The 14,275-nt window shown below is 43.7% G+C and overlaps 1 protein-coding gene across 2 annotated transcripts in view; it reads left to right on the forward strand.

Moving 5' to 3' along the window:
* Positions 1-271: 271 nt before the first annotated feature.
* LOC113960633 (neuronal acetylcholine receptor subunit alpha-7-like) overlaps positions 272-14,275 on the forward strand; it is a 56,681-nt gene continuing 42,677 nt past the window's right edge. The window contains exon 1 of one of the 2 annotated variants that reach the window (XM_027670293.1): positions 272-2,446. In XM_027670293.1, coding sequence (XP_027526094.1) covers positions 2,368-2,446 — 79 coding nt within the window. In that variant the 5' untranslated portion in view covers positions 272-2,367. The remainder of the gene's footprint in view (positions 2,447-14,275) is intronic. The other variant, XM_027670292.1, reaches the window with a different exon arrangement.

Raw genomic sequence — 14,275 nt, forward strand, 5'->3', positions numbered from 1 at the left:
AGCAAACACAAGTGTCCCTTCTGGAAGAGGAGGGTGACCTCCATCCTATGTAGGGGGATGACAACTTTTTGGAGCATGTCATTCCACCCTGTGGGGCACCACTGGATGTGTTCCACCTGAGAGCAGGAGCTCCTGGACACCCAGCTGCCTGCAGTCTCCACAGCCCTGCAATAGCCCTGCCATCAGGCAGTGCCCCTGCCAGGGCCACTGCCCTGGAGTCCAGTGAGTGTCTCCCACAAGCACATCTGGGTGTCCCTCTTCTGTGTTTATGTTGCTATCCTCCATCGCCTGCTGTCATGGCTGCATCAGGAGCTGGGGCAGCTCTCTGAGGGTGCCAGGAAGCAGCAGCAGATCAGCAACTTATCCCACGCAGCCTGCATTAGTCTGGCCTGGATGAGGGGGCTCTGTTCCAGGTGCTGCAGGACACACACGCACACAAAGAGCTTTACCCAGCAGCTCAGTGACACCATCATGCACAGGCTCAGGGGGGAGGCCCAACATCGGGTGGGCATTTGTGGGGACAGCCATTCATCTGGGGGGTGGGAGGACAGCTCCTCTACTGCCTCTAGCCCTTAGTGCTTCCAAAGGGTGTCTCCCACGCCAGCCCTTCCTGGGGTTCCCAGCAGTCCCCATTCTGCCCCTCCCTGCCCCCCCCCATCTGTGTGGAGCAAAAAGAGCCCCAGGAGAACCAAGGGCAGGCTGTGCCTGGGCCCTCCAAATGGAGCTGAGGCAGTGAATGCTCACCTGGGAGGCCTCAGCCAGCCCTGAAAAGGAGGGCCAGTAGCTCTGAGGACCTTCCCAGGCCCCCAGGAAGCCACCCCACCATCGGAGGGTGCATCAGGAGCCAGCTAAACCTGGGCCAGGCTACAGCTGAGGCCCACACCAGCCTCTTGTGGTCCTGGGCCCCAGGTCTATTTGGCATTTAATAAAAGAAAAGGAGAGCATGAAAACTGCAGAAAACCTCTCAGTATTACTGACAATGCCAGTAGAGTTGCTCTGCCCAGCTGTGGTGCTTTTCTACCCTTTTTCTGGTGCTTTGACCACCACTTCCTGGCTTATCCCCGGGGCATTATGTCCCCTTGGATTACTTTGGGAGAGGGGGCGCCATCGATGCACACCCTTGCCAGAAGAGGTGGGATGTTGATGCTGGCAGATCCTTTCACAAGATAATGAGAGTTTCCCTGCTCCAGATTTGCATTTCTGCCACTGATCCCAGGGCAGATATTTCCAGCCGGGGGTCTCCAGGGCCAGCCAGTTCCCCAGCGCTCATCCCTCCAGGCCTGTCCTCCTCCTCCTCAGCACACCCTGTGCCTCACATCCCAGGGCCCTGCTGTCCTATCAGCCTGCACTGCCCAGTGCAGCCTCGCTACAGCAGCACCCAATCCCTCCTTCTGCCTGGAGTGAGGACGTGGTGCTGCTCCCTGAAGCCCCAGGTTGTACCCTGCCGAGGCAGGAGCCCCAGAAGTTCAACAAGGGAAGTGCAAGTCCCGCCCCTTTGCAGGGAAAGAGGAGTGGGTGAGTGTGCAGAGCACTCAAAGTAGTAAAGAAAGACCCAAATGATGAATATCATTTATTCAAGACTTTGACTTTCCTTGCTTTTTCTTGGCTAGTGAGTAAAATTGTGGGGGTTGAGGAGGAAGGGGATCCAGGTTATGTGGGAAATCCTACAGTGGGGAGCCAGCAGCAGTGGGCAGCTGAGGAACAGGTCGCTCAGGGCAGTTGCCTACATCTGGTGGAAGTGATTGCAGGAAGAGCTGCATCAAAAAGGACAGGCTGTTTTCATCTTTCCAGTCTTTTGCATGATGGAATCTCCCCAGCCACCTCTGCTGGGAGAAAGGGCAGGTGTGTGGCAGAAGGTCCATGCCACAGGTGCTTGCTGCCAGTTGCCCTGGCAGCTGGGAGAGAGCAGAGAGGGACACAAACTCATTTATCTGGGAAACAGCTCTAGAGGCACTCGAGTGCAAGCACTGGAAGCACTGCAGACGTGCTGTCTCGAGTTAGGTACAATCTGTGGGGATGTGAAAAGCATCTCTGAGGCAGCACACTCCCCCTTTTCGCAGTACATGCACAGCAGTGTGCAGGGATCAACAGCATTTGCTCCTGACCAAGGAAAGAGCCCGTGTGTCTGGCAGTGTGAGTCCAAAGGAACGTAACCTTTTTGTTTGGATTTGGTGACCAAGCACTCAGCTGATCTGGCTCCTGGGGACTGGAGAAGCACATGAGCAAATGCACTTCTCTCCCCTGGTGGGAAGCTGGTTTGATGCCTTATTACCGTAATTGCCAAATCCGTCAGTCATTGCAGGCTGTCTTCAAGACCTCATCCTCCTTTACCCTCTGCTCAGGAAGGATAGCCAGCCTATTTTGACAATGCTTGCAGAAAAGTGCTTGGGATTTGTTTATTCTGCACTGTGTCTCTGGTCATCCTTGTTCCTCTCTTTCTTTAAAGGTAAGCTCATCTCTGGTTGTCCAGTGTTTTATTTCTTTTTGTTGTGGTGTGTTTTGTTTGCTGTTATTGTTTTTTTTTTTTTCCCCTAAATGCTAGTCACATCCTACCTTAACTCTTATTTTCAGAAGAATTTATATCTGCTTGTATTTTGAACTTTGTTAGAGTTCTTTGCTGGTCTAACTGAGTTTTGTAATCAGTTTGGGTAAGTTTGTGGACCTTACAGTGCGGGGCACATTTTTTAAGAAGGAGAAGCTGTGGGGTTTTGCTTGGGTTTTTTTTTGATTTTTTTTTTTAATTAAAAGTGAGTAATTTTAACTTTCAGAAATTGATTGAAATATTTCAAAAGAAATATATTCATGCTTTCTTAAAAAATTTAACATATCCATGTCTTTTTTGAGAACAGGAAATTATAACTTCACGCTGGGCAGGATGACTGTAGTAACCCTGTAGGTGTGAGAGTGAAATGGTGTTCTACAAAGAAAAATGACCAGAAGAAAATTTTTAAATGTTTACTTTCTATGCATCATTTTGGAAGATTTATATCTCTATAAGTACATACATTTAGTATTTTGGTTTGTTTTTATTAAACACACTTTTAGTATGTTTAGTAAGAAACCTTCCACACAGTGATGGATATAAGTTGGAAACATCTAACAAAAATAATAATGGGTTTCTGTAGTCTTCTGACCAAGCTGTCTTTTGAAGTTTCATCATGGTACAAACACAAATAGGAACTGTGTGATTATGCCAAAACATGGAGGATTGCAAGGCTAACAATAAAATGTTTTTATGTGAGAAAGTTGAAATAACCACAGTCCTGAAAGATGTTCGGTATTCTACACAAAATGTGCTTTTATTGCTCCCTTGCAGCTGAAACATACAAGTCTGCAGCAACTGTAAGTCCTAAGACTGAATATTCCAGGTGTGAAGGACCATGTTATGTTTCTCACAATTTATGCATAAAGCAGGATTGTCTTTTTAAAGCAGAGAAAGTTATCCACCTATTTCAGAAGTGCAGGGGCACGGGAAACTTACACATATGTGATGTCGCACTGGACTATTCATGTCACAGAGACAATTCCTCATTAGTTCAATCTGCAAAACGTCTGTGCGTTTCATTATTACAGATCCACATTTCAGCTGCCTAATGTAGCAATGGTATTGCAGAAAAATGTTACCCCACCTTGCTGAATTAAGAACCTTGCTATCCTTAAGACACTTCTGTGCTACTTGAGAAGCTGAACTAACAGGCAGGTGATGGCAGCTAGTTATAATCAAGAAGTTGTGTATCATGTAAATACTGCCTTTTAAATATTGAATTGAACTAATTCATCGGGGGGATGCTTAGTTTCTCTGAGCGGCACATGAAGGCAAACTGCTTTTATAAATAATACAGAGGATTTTTTGTTAGATGCTTTTGCCAACAGTTTACAAGTATGCAATTTTACAGACGACTGCTAAAGCAGATAAAATGAATTTCTGATTAAGCTGGTCTGTATTTGACCTTTGCTTTGTGGATTATTTTTTAACTTAAAAAAAAAAGGAAGGAAAAGAAAAAAAGAAAACGAAAGACCTGGGAATTGAGTGTTTGGGGCAGAAGAGAGAAAAGTCAAGATGATCTTAACATGTTACCAGTAGCAGAGCATTTTAACACTAACTCCAAATGAACTCCTGCAGGATTTCCTAGTGCACTGACATGGAAGTCACAGCAAATACATCATAACTAACATCACTTTCACATAGTGCCGAGTTGTTTCAAGAGAGTTCATAATAATTCATCAGCTGCTGAAAACTCCTGTAGGGCAGGAAAGTTATGACAAGAATTAGGTAAAAACCAAACAAAAACAGCGTATGAAGAACTCAATAATTTTTTTCCAGTTCTTTCTGCAACTTTCTGCTTCAACTTGACTTCAACTTGCAACACTGCTAGGAGTGCAAGTAGTCACATCATTCATGTTAGGTCATTGCAGCCCTCCTTCCTGAAGAGCTAGTGGTGCTTTCTTTGGACATGGGCCATATGAAAAACCAGGAAACAGGTTCTCAGCCTCCCTAGGTCCCAGATGATATCTCTTAGAGCCAGACATCCCTTTCAGGCCAGGGGGAATCCTTGAAGGAGCACACAGAGAATAGAAGGACCCTGTGTGTCCTAGCAGCTACGTAACAACCTTGGGTGGAGGGACTTAAAAACCCTAAGGAAGATTGGAAGGGAGGGATCAGACCCACTCCTGCTCCTTTCTCTGAGCATAGTGCACTCTGAGAGCCAGGGTGCAGACAACCCTGCAAGGAAGTTCTCTGAGAACATGTCGCAGTGACCACAAGGGCACCTTGCCTCTCTGAGGAGTGCTACCTTCAGATCCGAGCACAGGCACCTGCTGGGTTTGAACATCCAGGGAAGTTAAACGTGCAGTTTGCTACTCCAGACAACCCATGCATTCTAATTACTGTGCTTTTATATACTTTTTTTTTTTTTTAAGTGAGACCACTACAGTGCCCATATGCCACATGGAGCACAGTCAGACCTCTTAATTTCTTTGCTCTTTACAGCTTGGCATCAGGGTCTTACTCTGGCCATATGGCTTTGGAAAGCCCAACAAAGGCAAAGGCAAACTGAGGACAGAGTCCTTCCTCTGCAGTCTGGTGGGAATGTAAGTGCTCAGCTGTATGGGACAAATCCACCACATCCGGGGTGCACTGCAAGTGAGCTAACCAGCTTAAAGATGTAAATGATGAAGTAACGCAGCCTGATTCCATGTACCCAGCTGGTGCAAAGCAGCTTTTCTTTGGCTAACTCACAATACAGAGTTGAATTGCTATGCTACACTCATTTCATGCTTTCTCACAGCTTTGCTGATTTAGATGAGCTCTAGTGATCACATCAGAACACAACTGGTGATCTCTAAGAGCAAATCCCCACAAATTTCTTGGTTCACTTCCATGCAAGCAGGTGCCATTTCTGCAACAACAGAAACATTGGCAAGAAAGCCTCAAAAGGCCAGATTCTGCTGCCAAGCTACAATCTCTCTAATGTGTACTAGTTAGACTGACGAGATCTGTGCAGCAGGAAGAAGCAAGGGTGTTACTTAAATACCTATATATGGAGTCTAAACTTCAGGCCTCAGCTGTGTAGGACTGATGGAACTGTGGTGATTTGTGTTATACAAACTGGTTGACTCCAAATAGATACTGTTGAACAGCTGTGAGGATTCCTGTGCCTTCATAGAGTACAATATAATGCCGTTGATAATTTAGGTGGTTGGTGAAGGAGCTGCACTTTTACATCTCATAAATGTTATCGGACTAGAACCAGGTGTTAAAGTCAGATAATTTAAAATCTTTCCTTCTCTTAATTAGAGGTCTGAAGCTTGTATTCACCTCAGCTCTCCACATTCTCAATGTTGATGCACCGAGTGATGGAGTTTAAATGATAACAATGCAGCTGATGGAAGTTTAAAGAAAAGATATGAGAAAGACCTTTGCATGTACTAGTAGGTCTAAAAAAATGTCATATGTGCAACTTGCAGGGATAGGAAATTAGCATCAGGTCCCTGCCATTACTACAATGTTTAACAGCATATGCACCAGGGTCTGCTCACTCTGAACACTGAGACCATGCTGAGGCCTTGCATACACGTGGAGTTAGACAGGATGGAATGCACTTTTCATGGCACAAGCGTGTTTATAGGTCACACTGCTCTGTGATCAAGAGCACTAGTGCCATTGATATGTGTCAATACATTGAAGGGAGGCAGGCAGAGTCCTAGGCAAACGTATTTCCTGTGAATTACTGTGTGCTACAGTAGCTTGCTGCACATTCTTGCCTCTTGAGGTTGACTTTTCAGTTCAATGAACCAAACTTCATGTTCAGTCCCTAATCTTCTGTGTGCGTTCCCTGGCACAGCTCTAAGGCTGATCCATATTGTTGTAGGAACAGCTGCAACTGTGGAGCTGGCCCAAGCTTCTGAGAAGTCGCCAGGCTCCAGGAAAATTGGAGGTATTTCTATGCACATTTGCTGATAATGGTCTGGGCTGAATCTTGGGGTGTTAACTTCTCTCAAATCTCACTGGAAAAAGTGGGAAGGTCCAGAAAAAGCACTTGAGCCCTGACATCACCAATACCTGCTATTTAACAGTACCTGTTACATGCACCTGTTGGTATACCACTCTGCATGTGGGGAGAGATCCAGAAGCAGATACAGCGCATGAGAAAGTAGCACCCATCTGGTCTTTGGGATGACACCAGGTAGCGCCTTTGGAGTCTTCAGCCTTGCTCTAGCTCAGAGGGCTTTCTGATGGTCTCAGAAAGAAACTCAGCTGGAGTTTCCATTCCAGGCACAGGATTCATTCCCTAAAGACACTTTTTGCTCTCTCTGGTTTATTCTCCTTAGACATGTGGAGGAGAACATGAGTTGGTGGTGATGGTAGCATATACAATTTCATTTGTGCGCTACAAGCAAGGAGTGAGATATAAAGTCTCTCCAGCTCTAGGGTGTGATTAAAGTGGATCAAAAACCTTTGCGTCACTCTTGACATGGTTGTTTGAGGATGCCTATTGCCTAGAGATCCTGCATAATCTAATAAATCTGACTGAGACAGGTAGAGCTAGCACTGGCAGTCAGTATCATCCCAGAGAATGAAAAAGGTAGACAAGAATTTATTGCTGTTTTAGAACACACTCCTGAGAAAATACCGCCGGAAGAAAGAGTTTTGCTTATTAAATACTTTCTGCATTGAGCAAAGCAGCTGATAAGAAGGCTGAGACCAGAACCAGATGATGTGTTTGGAATAAGAGTCTTCCCACTGGGGGCTTGCAATTACGTAGGCAAATTGCAACGGAAAGAGAGTCTCTAGTCAGACTGAGTACTTATACATGTCAACAGTGAGGTGCAGGTGCCTCTGTCCTGCCTTGCTAGGAATTGGCTTTGCTCTAGAATGCTGAAATAGATGTCTACAAACCTTATCACCATTCAGAAATGGATATTTTCAGCACTCGCCACATTCAAGAATGTTGCAGAGGAAACCACATTCCTCATTTCTGTCCTTAGTGCAACATAGATTTCATCAGAAAAATGACTTAGAAGAAAGAGGCAGGCTTGAAGAGGTCTCATTTCACCCTGAGAACTCAAACTGACTAAAGTCAGCTTGCAGATTGGGCTGACAAGATTGCACACTGTGTTCCCTGAAGCTCAGCTGTGGTTATGTGGAAAAGCCTCTGTGGTCACTTAGTTCTGCACCATACCAAGAGAGAAAATTAAGTTGTAAATTGGAAAAGATGTGTCTGTGTCAGCTGAGGTGAGGGAGGGCTTTATCTATACAGATTCATGGACTGGCAGAATAATTTGTCTGGGAGGGACCTGCAGAGGTAGCCCCATCCAACCCTTCTTCTCAGAGCAGGGTTACTATCTGGACAGTCAGTCTGGAAGCTGGTGTCTGCTATAGTTACTATTTGAGAGGAAAAAAAGGCTCCCCTAGTATGGTGCCAATGCCCCATCATGCAACTTTATCTTACCAGTGCTGTCCCTGTGCACCTTCCAGAAGACCCTGGCTTCTGGATCCTGGTGCCCTTTCTCATGGAAGCTGAAGGTAGCCAAAAGAACTCCGCCTTGCTTTCTCATCTCCAAGCTGATCAAAGGCATATCTCCTTGTCTCTCATATCCATGCTGTGCTCCAGCACCCTGTTGTCTCAGTGGCCTCCACTCAACTCACTCCACAGGGTCAGTGTATGTCTTATGCTGCCCTGGGGAGGCTTTATGACACAGATCTAACTGTGTGTCATGCAGTGGGTTTCACTGATGTTCAGCATGGGCTGGCTGTAGAGGAGGATGCTGCTTAGTGTCCTCATCACCTCTGAGTCAGTAGGTTTGGGGAAATAACAAAAGTAGGAGGTCGTATAATGGTGCAGAAAGTACATTTCATAGTTCTTAGCCATCTTGTGCTTTTTTTGAAGGGTCTACAAAAGTGGCAGAGCAGGTCATGACAAATGATGGAGTGCTTTCCCTTTAATATTGTGTCATTTTAGAAAGGTAATCAGCAACTGAAATCCAGATTGAGCAGCTGTAACAATGGGAAGAGGAGATCACAAATTAAATAAAAATCATTAGATCATTTGCAGTTGTCACTGCTTCAAGCGGCAAATGGGAAGCAACTTTAAATTGGACCCGTTCTTGTTCAGGCTTCACACACGATTCGTAAAAGGCAACTGGGCAGCTCAAAGAGTTCTAAGCAAAAGATTTATCTTTCTGATACAACCAAATAGCTTTCTAATACAACCAAATAGCTATCTTGCAGCATACTCTCTGCAGTAGTGTTTTGTTCAAGATCTAAGCCTTTGTAGTTTGCAAAGATATTAGGGTCACCAGTTTCCATTTACTTTATAATTCAAATTTATGGTATCAGTATCTCAGCCCAAGCAGTTCAGCACTCTTGACATCATCAGATCTACTTATGTATTGCCTGATGATGTCAAAGAGAGGGCAGAAAGATAGAGAAAGGATAGATCTGATGGAAACAGTTCTGCAGGTAAGGAGAGAACACATCCTTCTCCAGAGGAAGTCTCTGCCAAATGGGAAAATCATTTCACCTTTGGATCAAAATGCTTTAGCAGGCTTAGAAAATCGACACTGGGGAATACAAGAGGGCAGCCCAGGCAGCACAGTGTCACTATCTGATTTTCAGGCTAGTTGTGGTCTCGCTCAGAACCAAGCCTCCTGCACCTGCAAGCACTGCTACTGTATCACAAGATGACAGTCATGCTCCACCTGGACTCATGGGGCACCAGCTTTGTTTTAGTGTTTTTTAGTCTGCACCGACATAATGCAGGAGCATCAGACTGAAGTTACCAAAGCCTTAAGTCAATGAAGTAAAGAAAGACAAAATCATGCTCCCCAGATCATCATTGTCTGGAAGTACCTCATTTTCACTGTAGTTAATTTCTGCTCTTAGTCAGGATGAGTGACTCAGTTAATGCAGGTTTGCCTGGTAGAGTGCAGCAGGAAGAGACAAATATTTCATATCCCCACTGATCCCAACAAAACCAGGACCTGAGCCCTACATCTGAGGAAAAGACAACAGCATTTAGCATTCTAAAATCAGATCATGGCTAACCAACACTCAGCTGTCATTGAGATCTTATTACTTTTAGAGTCGGGGGGAAAAAAAAACCAACAACAACAAAACATATGTAAACTTTATGATATAGACCATGCTAAGCCACTTTATATATGCACATAAGTAAATCTGGGCTGAATCAGACAAAGCATAGCACTGAACAATTTAGCAGCCATTCATGGTGCAGTCAAAATTTTCATCAGGCTAACCCTCACCCCTTTCACAGGGCTCTAACACCATGTTTCATGTCATCCAGCTTTTGAGTTTCTGATATTGTAAAGACAAACTTGGAACTCCCTTTGCATTCTGAGATCCATGTTCACTTTGGGCGTTTGTGCCTTGCTTTTGCCTTGCTCACGCTTTGTTCATGGGCAACAGCTGAGGCTTGAGTGATGAGGGAAAAAGGCAGGAAGAGACATCTCTAGCCTTGTGTATTGCATTCTCAGTGCCTTTGCTGCTTTGCTGTGCAAGTACAGGTGGCAGACTGGTGAGGCAAAAGTTCATTGTTCGGGAAACTAGCCATCTCTGGGGTCATAACCAGCTGATGAGCACTGCAGAAGGAAAAAGGGAAAGAATGGCTTCAATGCCTTAGAGCACACCAGGAGGTTCATTTTCACGATATTACTGCCTGTATACTGCCCACTCCAGCCTGTCCTCTGCATTGCCCAGAGAAGTTAAACAATATTACCACCATTAACATTACAACACAGTGAGACAATGGTTCAGAGGCAAGATTCCCCCCTCACCTTCGAACTATAAAAAAAGAACAAGCTTTTTTCACCTGGTAAAGGCATGACTTTGACTAAGGAAAAGCTCTTGGAATCTTTGCTCACTTCATGTCTTGAGGCAAAGTGACTTCTCTCCCTCTTCCAGTAAAGTTAATGTATCTGAGTATATAAACTGGTGGGAACTGACCAGAAGGAGCCGATTGCTGCTTGGGGATGGGCTGGGAACTGATCAGTGGGTGGTGAGCAATTCTACTGTGCATCACTTCTCTTTCTTGTGTTTTATTTCTCTCTATTTTTGTTGTCTCCATTTTCATTATTGTTATTAATATTTTTCATTATTGTTATTATTATAATTTTCTTCTAATTCTCCTCTCCATCCCACTGGGGAAAGGGGGGTTATGAGCAAGCAGCTGCATGGTGCTAAGTTGTAGTCTGAGGTTAAACCACGTCATTGCAGGCTCTATCACTGCTGTTGTCTGCACTGGGTTTAGGCAAAAAGGACTCTTCCTACCTGTTGTCTTCTCAACATTAGTCAGATTTGCCTATCTGTATCCACTGAAAACATTATTGCATCTGTCAGTTCGTTTATGGCTTTTCCAGATCTGAGCTCTCCACATGTGTAGAGTGGGTTTTTGATGGGGAGGTGCAGACTGACTTAACCTTTTCAGAGCCATCTGTGAATGCTTTGCATATTTCCATAGCTGCCTCATTGATGGCAATGAGTTGGTGGAGTTCCTAGTGCTTTCTCAAGATGCTCTGTGAGACAGTGGGAGCAGGGAGTCCAGAAGCCCGCTCCAGTAAACTGATGACCATATCGCTGATATCTCACTTTTGTCGTATAGTTCTTTCATATGTCATAATTCCTTTGGCTTCCACTACTGCACCTCTCCACAAATACCAGGATAGCTGACAAGAGTCACCTTCAGATTGCACTTTGCGAGGCAAGTCCCTCTCTTCATCGCTGCTCCAGCTTCTTCCTCTTGTGTTCCCTCTTCATCTAGTGATGTAGTAATTACAGTTATATTGCACAGAGTTAATATAAACTACCATTACACTAAAAACACTTTTTTTTAAACTTTTCTGGCTGTAACCAGTTATGTTTCTGACCTGGAGTAATGAGGCAGTTTAGATAACTATAATACATTGGAGGGGTATCCCACTGTTAATACCTTAATGTGTGTCTCTCCACCTTAAACACATATCTCAGCCTTTAAAACATCTACACCAAGCCAGTAGGACCAAAAATATAATCCCATCTTTCGTTATGTAGTGGCCTATATTCTCTTTTTAACATTGTCATGTAGCTGGAGTCTTTGAGATGAAACCTTTCCTAGCACACCTTTTTAATACCCATCACTGCTGGGAGCTCTTTATCTGCTATGAAAGAACAGAAATGACCAGTTTCAGGAATATTAGGTCATTTTTGCCTAGGAAATCATGTCATTTCTGGCATTCCTCTGAGTATTTAATAAGTTTTGTGTTGAAGAGGCAGAAACAATCTGCATACCGAGAAACAAAGATTAGAGTCAAAGATTACCCAGAAGGGAAGTAGATTAAAAAGAGGTTTTAAATGAAAGAGATATTCAAATATACAACACGCAAACACACACATACACACACAGACACACACACAGGGTGGAGGTAGCTGATGTGATTCCATTGTTTCTTATGTGAGTACTCTTCCCCGAAGGCATGATGGCATGCATTTTAAATCAAAGGGCATTGAAAGGAATAATGCATTTGCAGCCACAGATAAAAGTAACAATGCTGCACATAAGAACAAAAGCAGATGGGCCGCATCTGTGTCTCTGGGGATTAAATGACATGTGGCCATGGCATGCTTTACATTCTCAAAAATCTGCAAAATATTCAAAATAAGGTGTTTTTTATAGCTACATTTTTTATAGCTACATTTTATAGCTACATGCCACATTTTGTAAGTGCTGTTGCCTTTGCAATTCTTTATACCAATGAAGTTGTCTGTGGAATAACCTGCTTTTTTTCTGATACTCCTTCTGTTACTTCCCCCATAATTCATAAGTGCATATGGTGTGCGTGCATATGTCTTCCCGTGATCATTCTATTTGGATTCTGAAAGCAATAGCTAAAAATCCCTGTACGAGTACAGTGACAAACTAAAAAGAAAATAAATACTAGAACAGGAGCTGTGGCAGAGAAGTCTGAAGGTTGCTAGGATTTAGATCTATGATACCCATGGGTTTTAATGGATTTTTTCTCTGTAAGTATTCCAGTTATAACAGAATTATATACAATCATTACGTAACAAAATATAACAATACCTCTCAGTATAATGACATTGTTTTTTTTTTAAAAAGAAGGCCAGAACTTTATTTCTTTTAGGAAAACGTAAAACAAACAAACCAAAACCAAGGAAAAGTTTCAAAGTAACAGTGCAGAGAGAAAAAAGTTACATAGATCCAGTGAAATACCTCTAGAAGGTACAGGGGGAGTGAATAAATGCCACAACCACAGTATTACTGCAGTTTAGACCTTTTATGAAGTATTGGGGGACAAAATATTTAAAAGTAACAATGTGATGGACCGGGAATATGCTGTGATTGTAACTTACTATGTTCTGCAAAAGGATTGTATATGAAAATTTTTCTAGAGCTGTTTTTGAGATGGGAAGAAAAAAACAGAGACAATTTTAATTCAGAGACATGTTGGCATGCATATGTATTAATATAAACTGATACAGGAAGAATATGATATTTCACCTGAAAACCACACGTCCTTTAGGTACCAATAGTCTTGTATGAATAAAATAATAAATTATGTGTAAGGCTCAGGTCTCTGCCAAAAGAGATGAGCAACACCTAGGAAACAACTAGCAGCTGCCCCCCACAAAAAAGTTGAAAGATTATGAAAAGAGTACCAGGGAACACTATGAAACAGAGATGGAATTGTTGATTAAGAGAGGCACCATTGCTGAAAATCTAATGAAAATCTATGTTATTCTACCTGTCCTCTTGTTAATATTTCATTATTTATTCTTAACTGTGCACAGCAAGCCACAATGTGTCCGGCACCAGGGATTCTTAGTCAAGGAGCTGACCACTTGGCAAACTGGCCTGGGGAACTGGAAGGGCTGGACTCTTGCCTCACAGCTCAGGGACCTTGGCATGGAAAGCAAAGCGGGAGGATCAACCAGCTAAGACCAGGCATGACAGCACAGCTCCTAAGAAAGGAGAGAGCATCTGTGCTTCTGGGGATGCCATATGGGTAGTCTGGCCAGAGCCTAGCTGCAGGTTCCCTTGCTGTACAATTCTAAGCAATTGCGTCCTGGAAAGAAGGATGAAATGCAACTATAGCATGTATTCCCAAAAGACTGGTAACAGTTTATAGGTCATGTCATTCAAACAATGGGCTTCTTACATACTTCTTTGCACATGCAGAAGCACGAGAGGGAATTCAGAAAGGTGTTTAAAATTTTAATGTGCTCCATGAATAACTGTTTCCCACAGAGCTCTTCACAGAACCATCAGGGGCTTGGTTACCTTGTGCCTCCCAATTGTCTGCAAACTCCAGGAGCAGTTTAGGGAGCTATTTCGGGTTATTTAGAGAATAAATCTTGGGACACAATCTAATCCTTTGTGTAGTAACTCCATGTCTTGTTTGTACTGATGAGCCCAGCACTGGGCCCTGCAGTCCAGGTGTTTCTCACCAGTGCTAAGTAGAGAGACAGGATCACCTCTCTTTACTTACTTGTGTGGATCTTCCTGTTGCAATTCAGGATGCAAGTGACCTTTGCTACAAGGGTGCACTGCTGGCTTATGGTCAACTTGGTATCTATAAGGTTCCTCAGGGCTTTTCTGCTAACCTGCTTGGTAGCCACTGAGCCCCCTGCCTATTCTGGTGCCTGGGGTTACTCCTCCTCAGGTGCAGGACTTTACACTTTATTTCTTTGGAATTCGTGAGGTTCTTGTCAGCCATTTCTCCAGTTTTTTAAGATCCTTCTGAGTGGCAGCAAAACAAT

This window comes from Neopelma chrysocephalum, unplaced genomic scaffold (assembly GCF_003984885.1).
Source record: "Neopelma chrysocephalum unplaced genomic scaffold, ASM398488v2 Primary Assembly neopelma1_96821, whole genome shotgun sequence".
NCBI classification, from domain to species: Eukaryota; Metazoa; Chordata; class Aves; order Passeriformes; family Pipridae; genus Neopelma; species Neopelma chrysocephalum.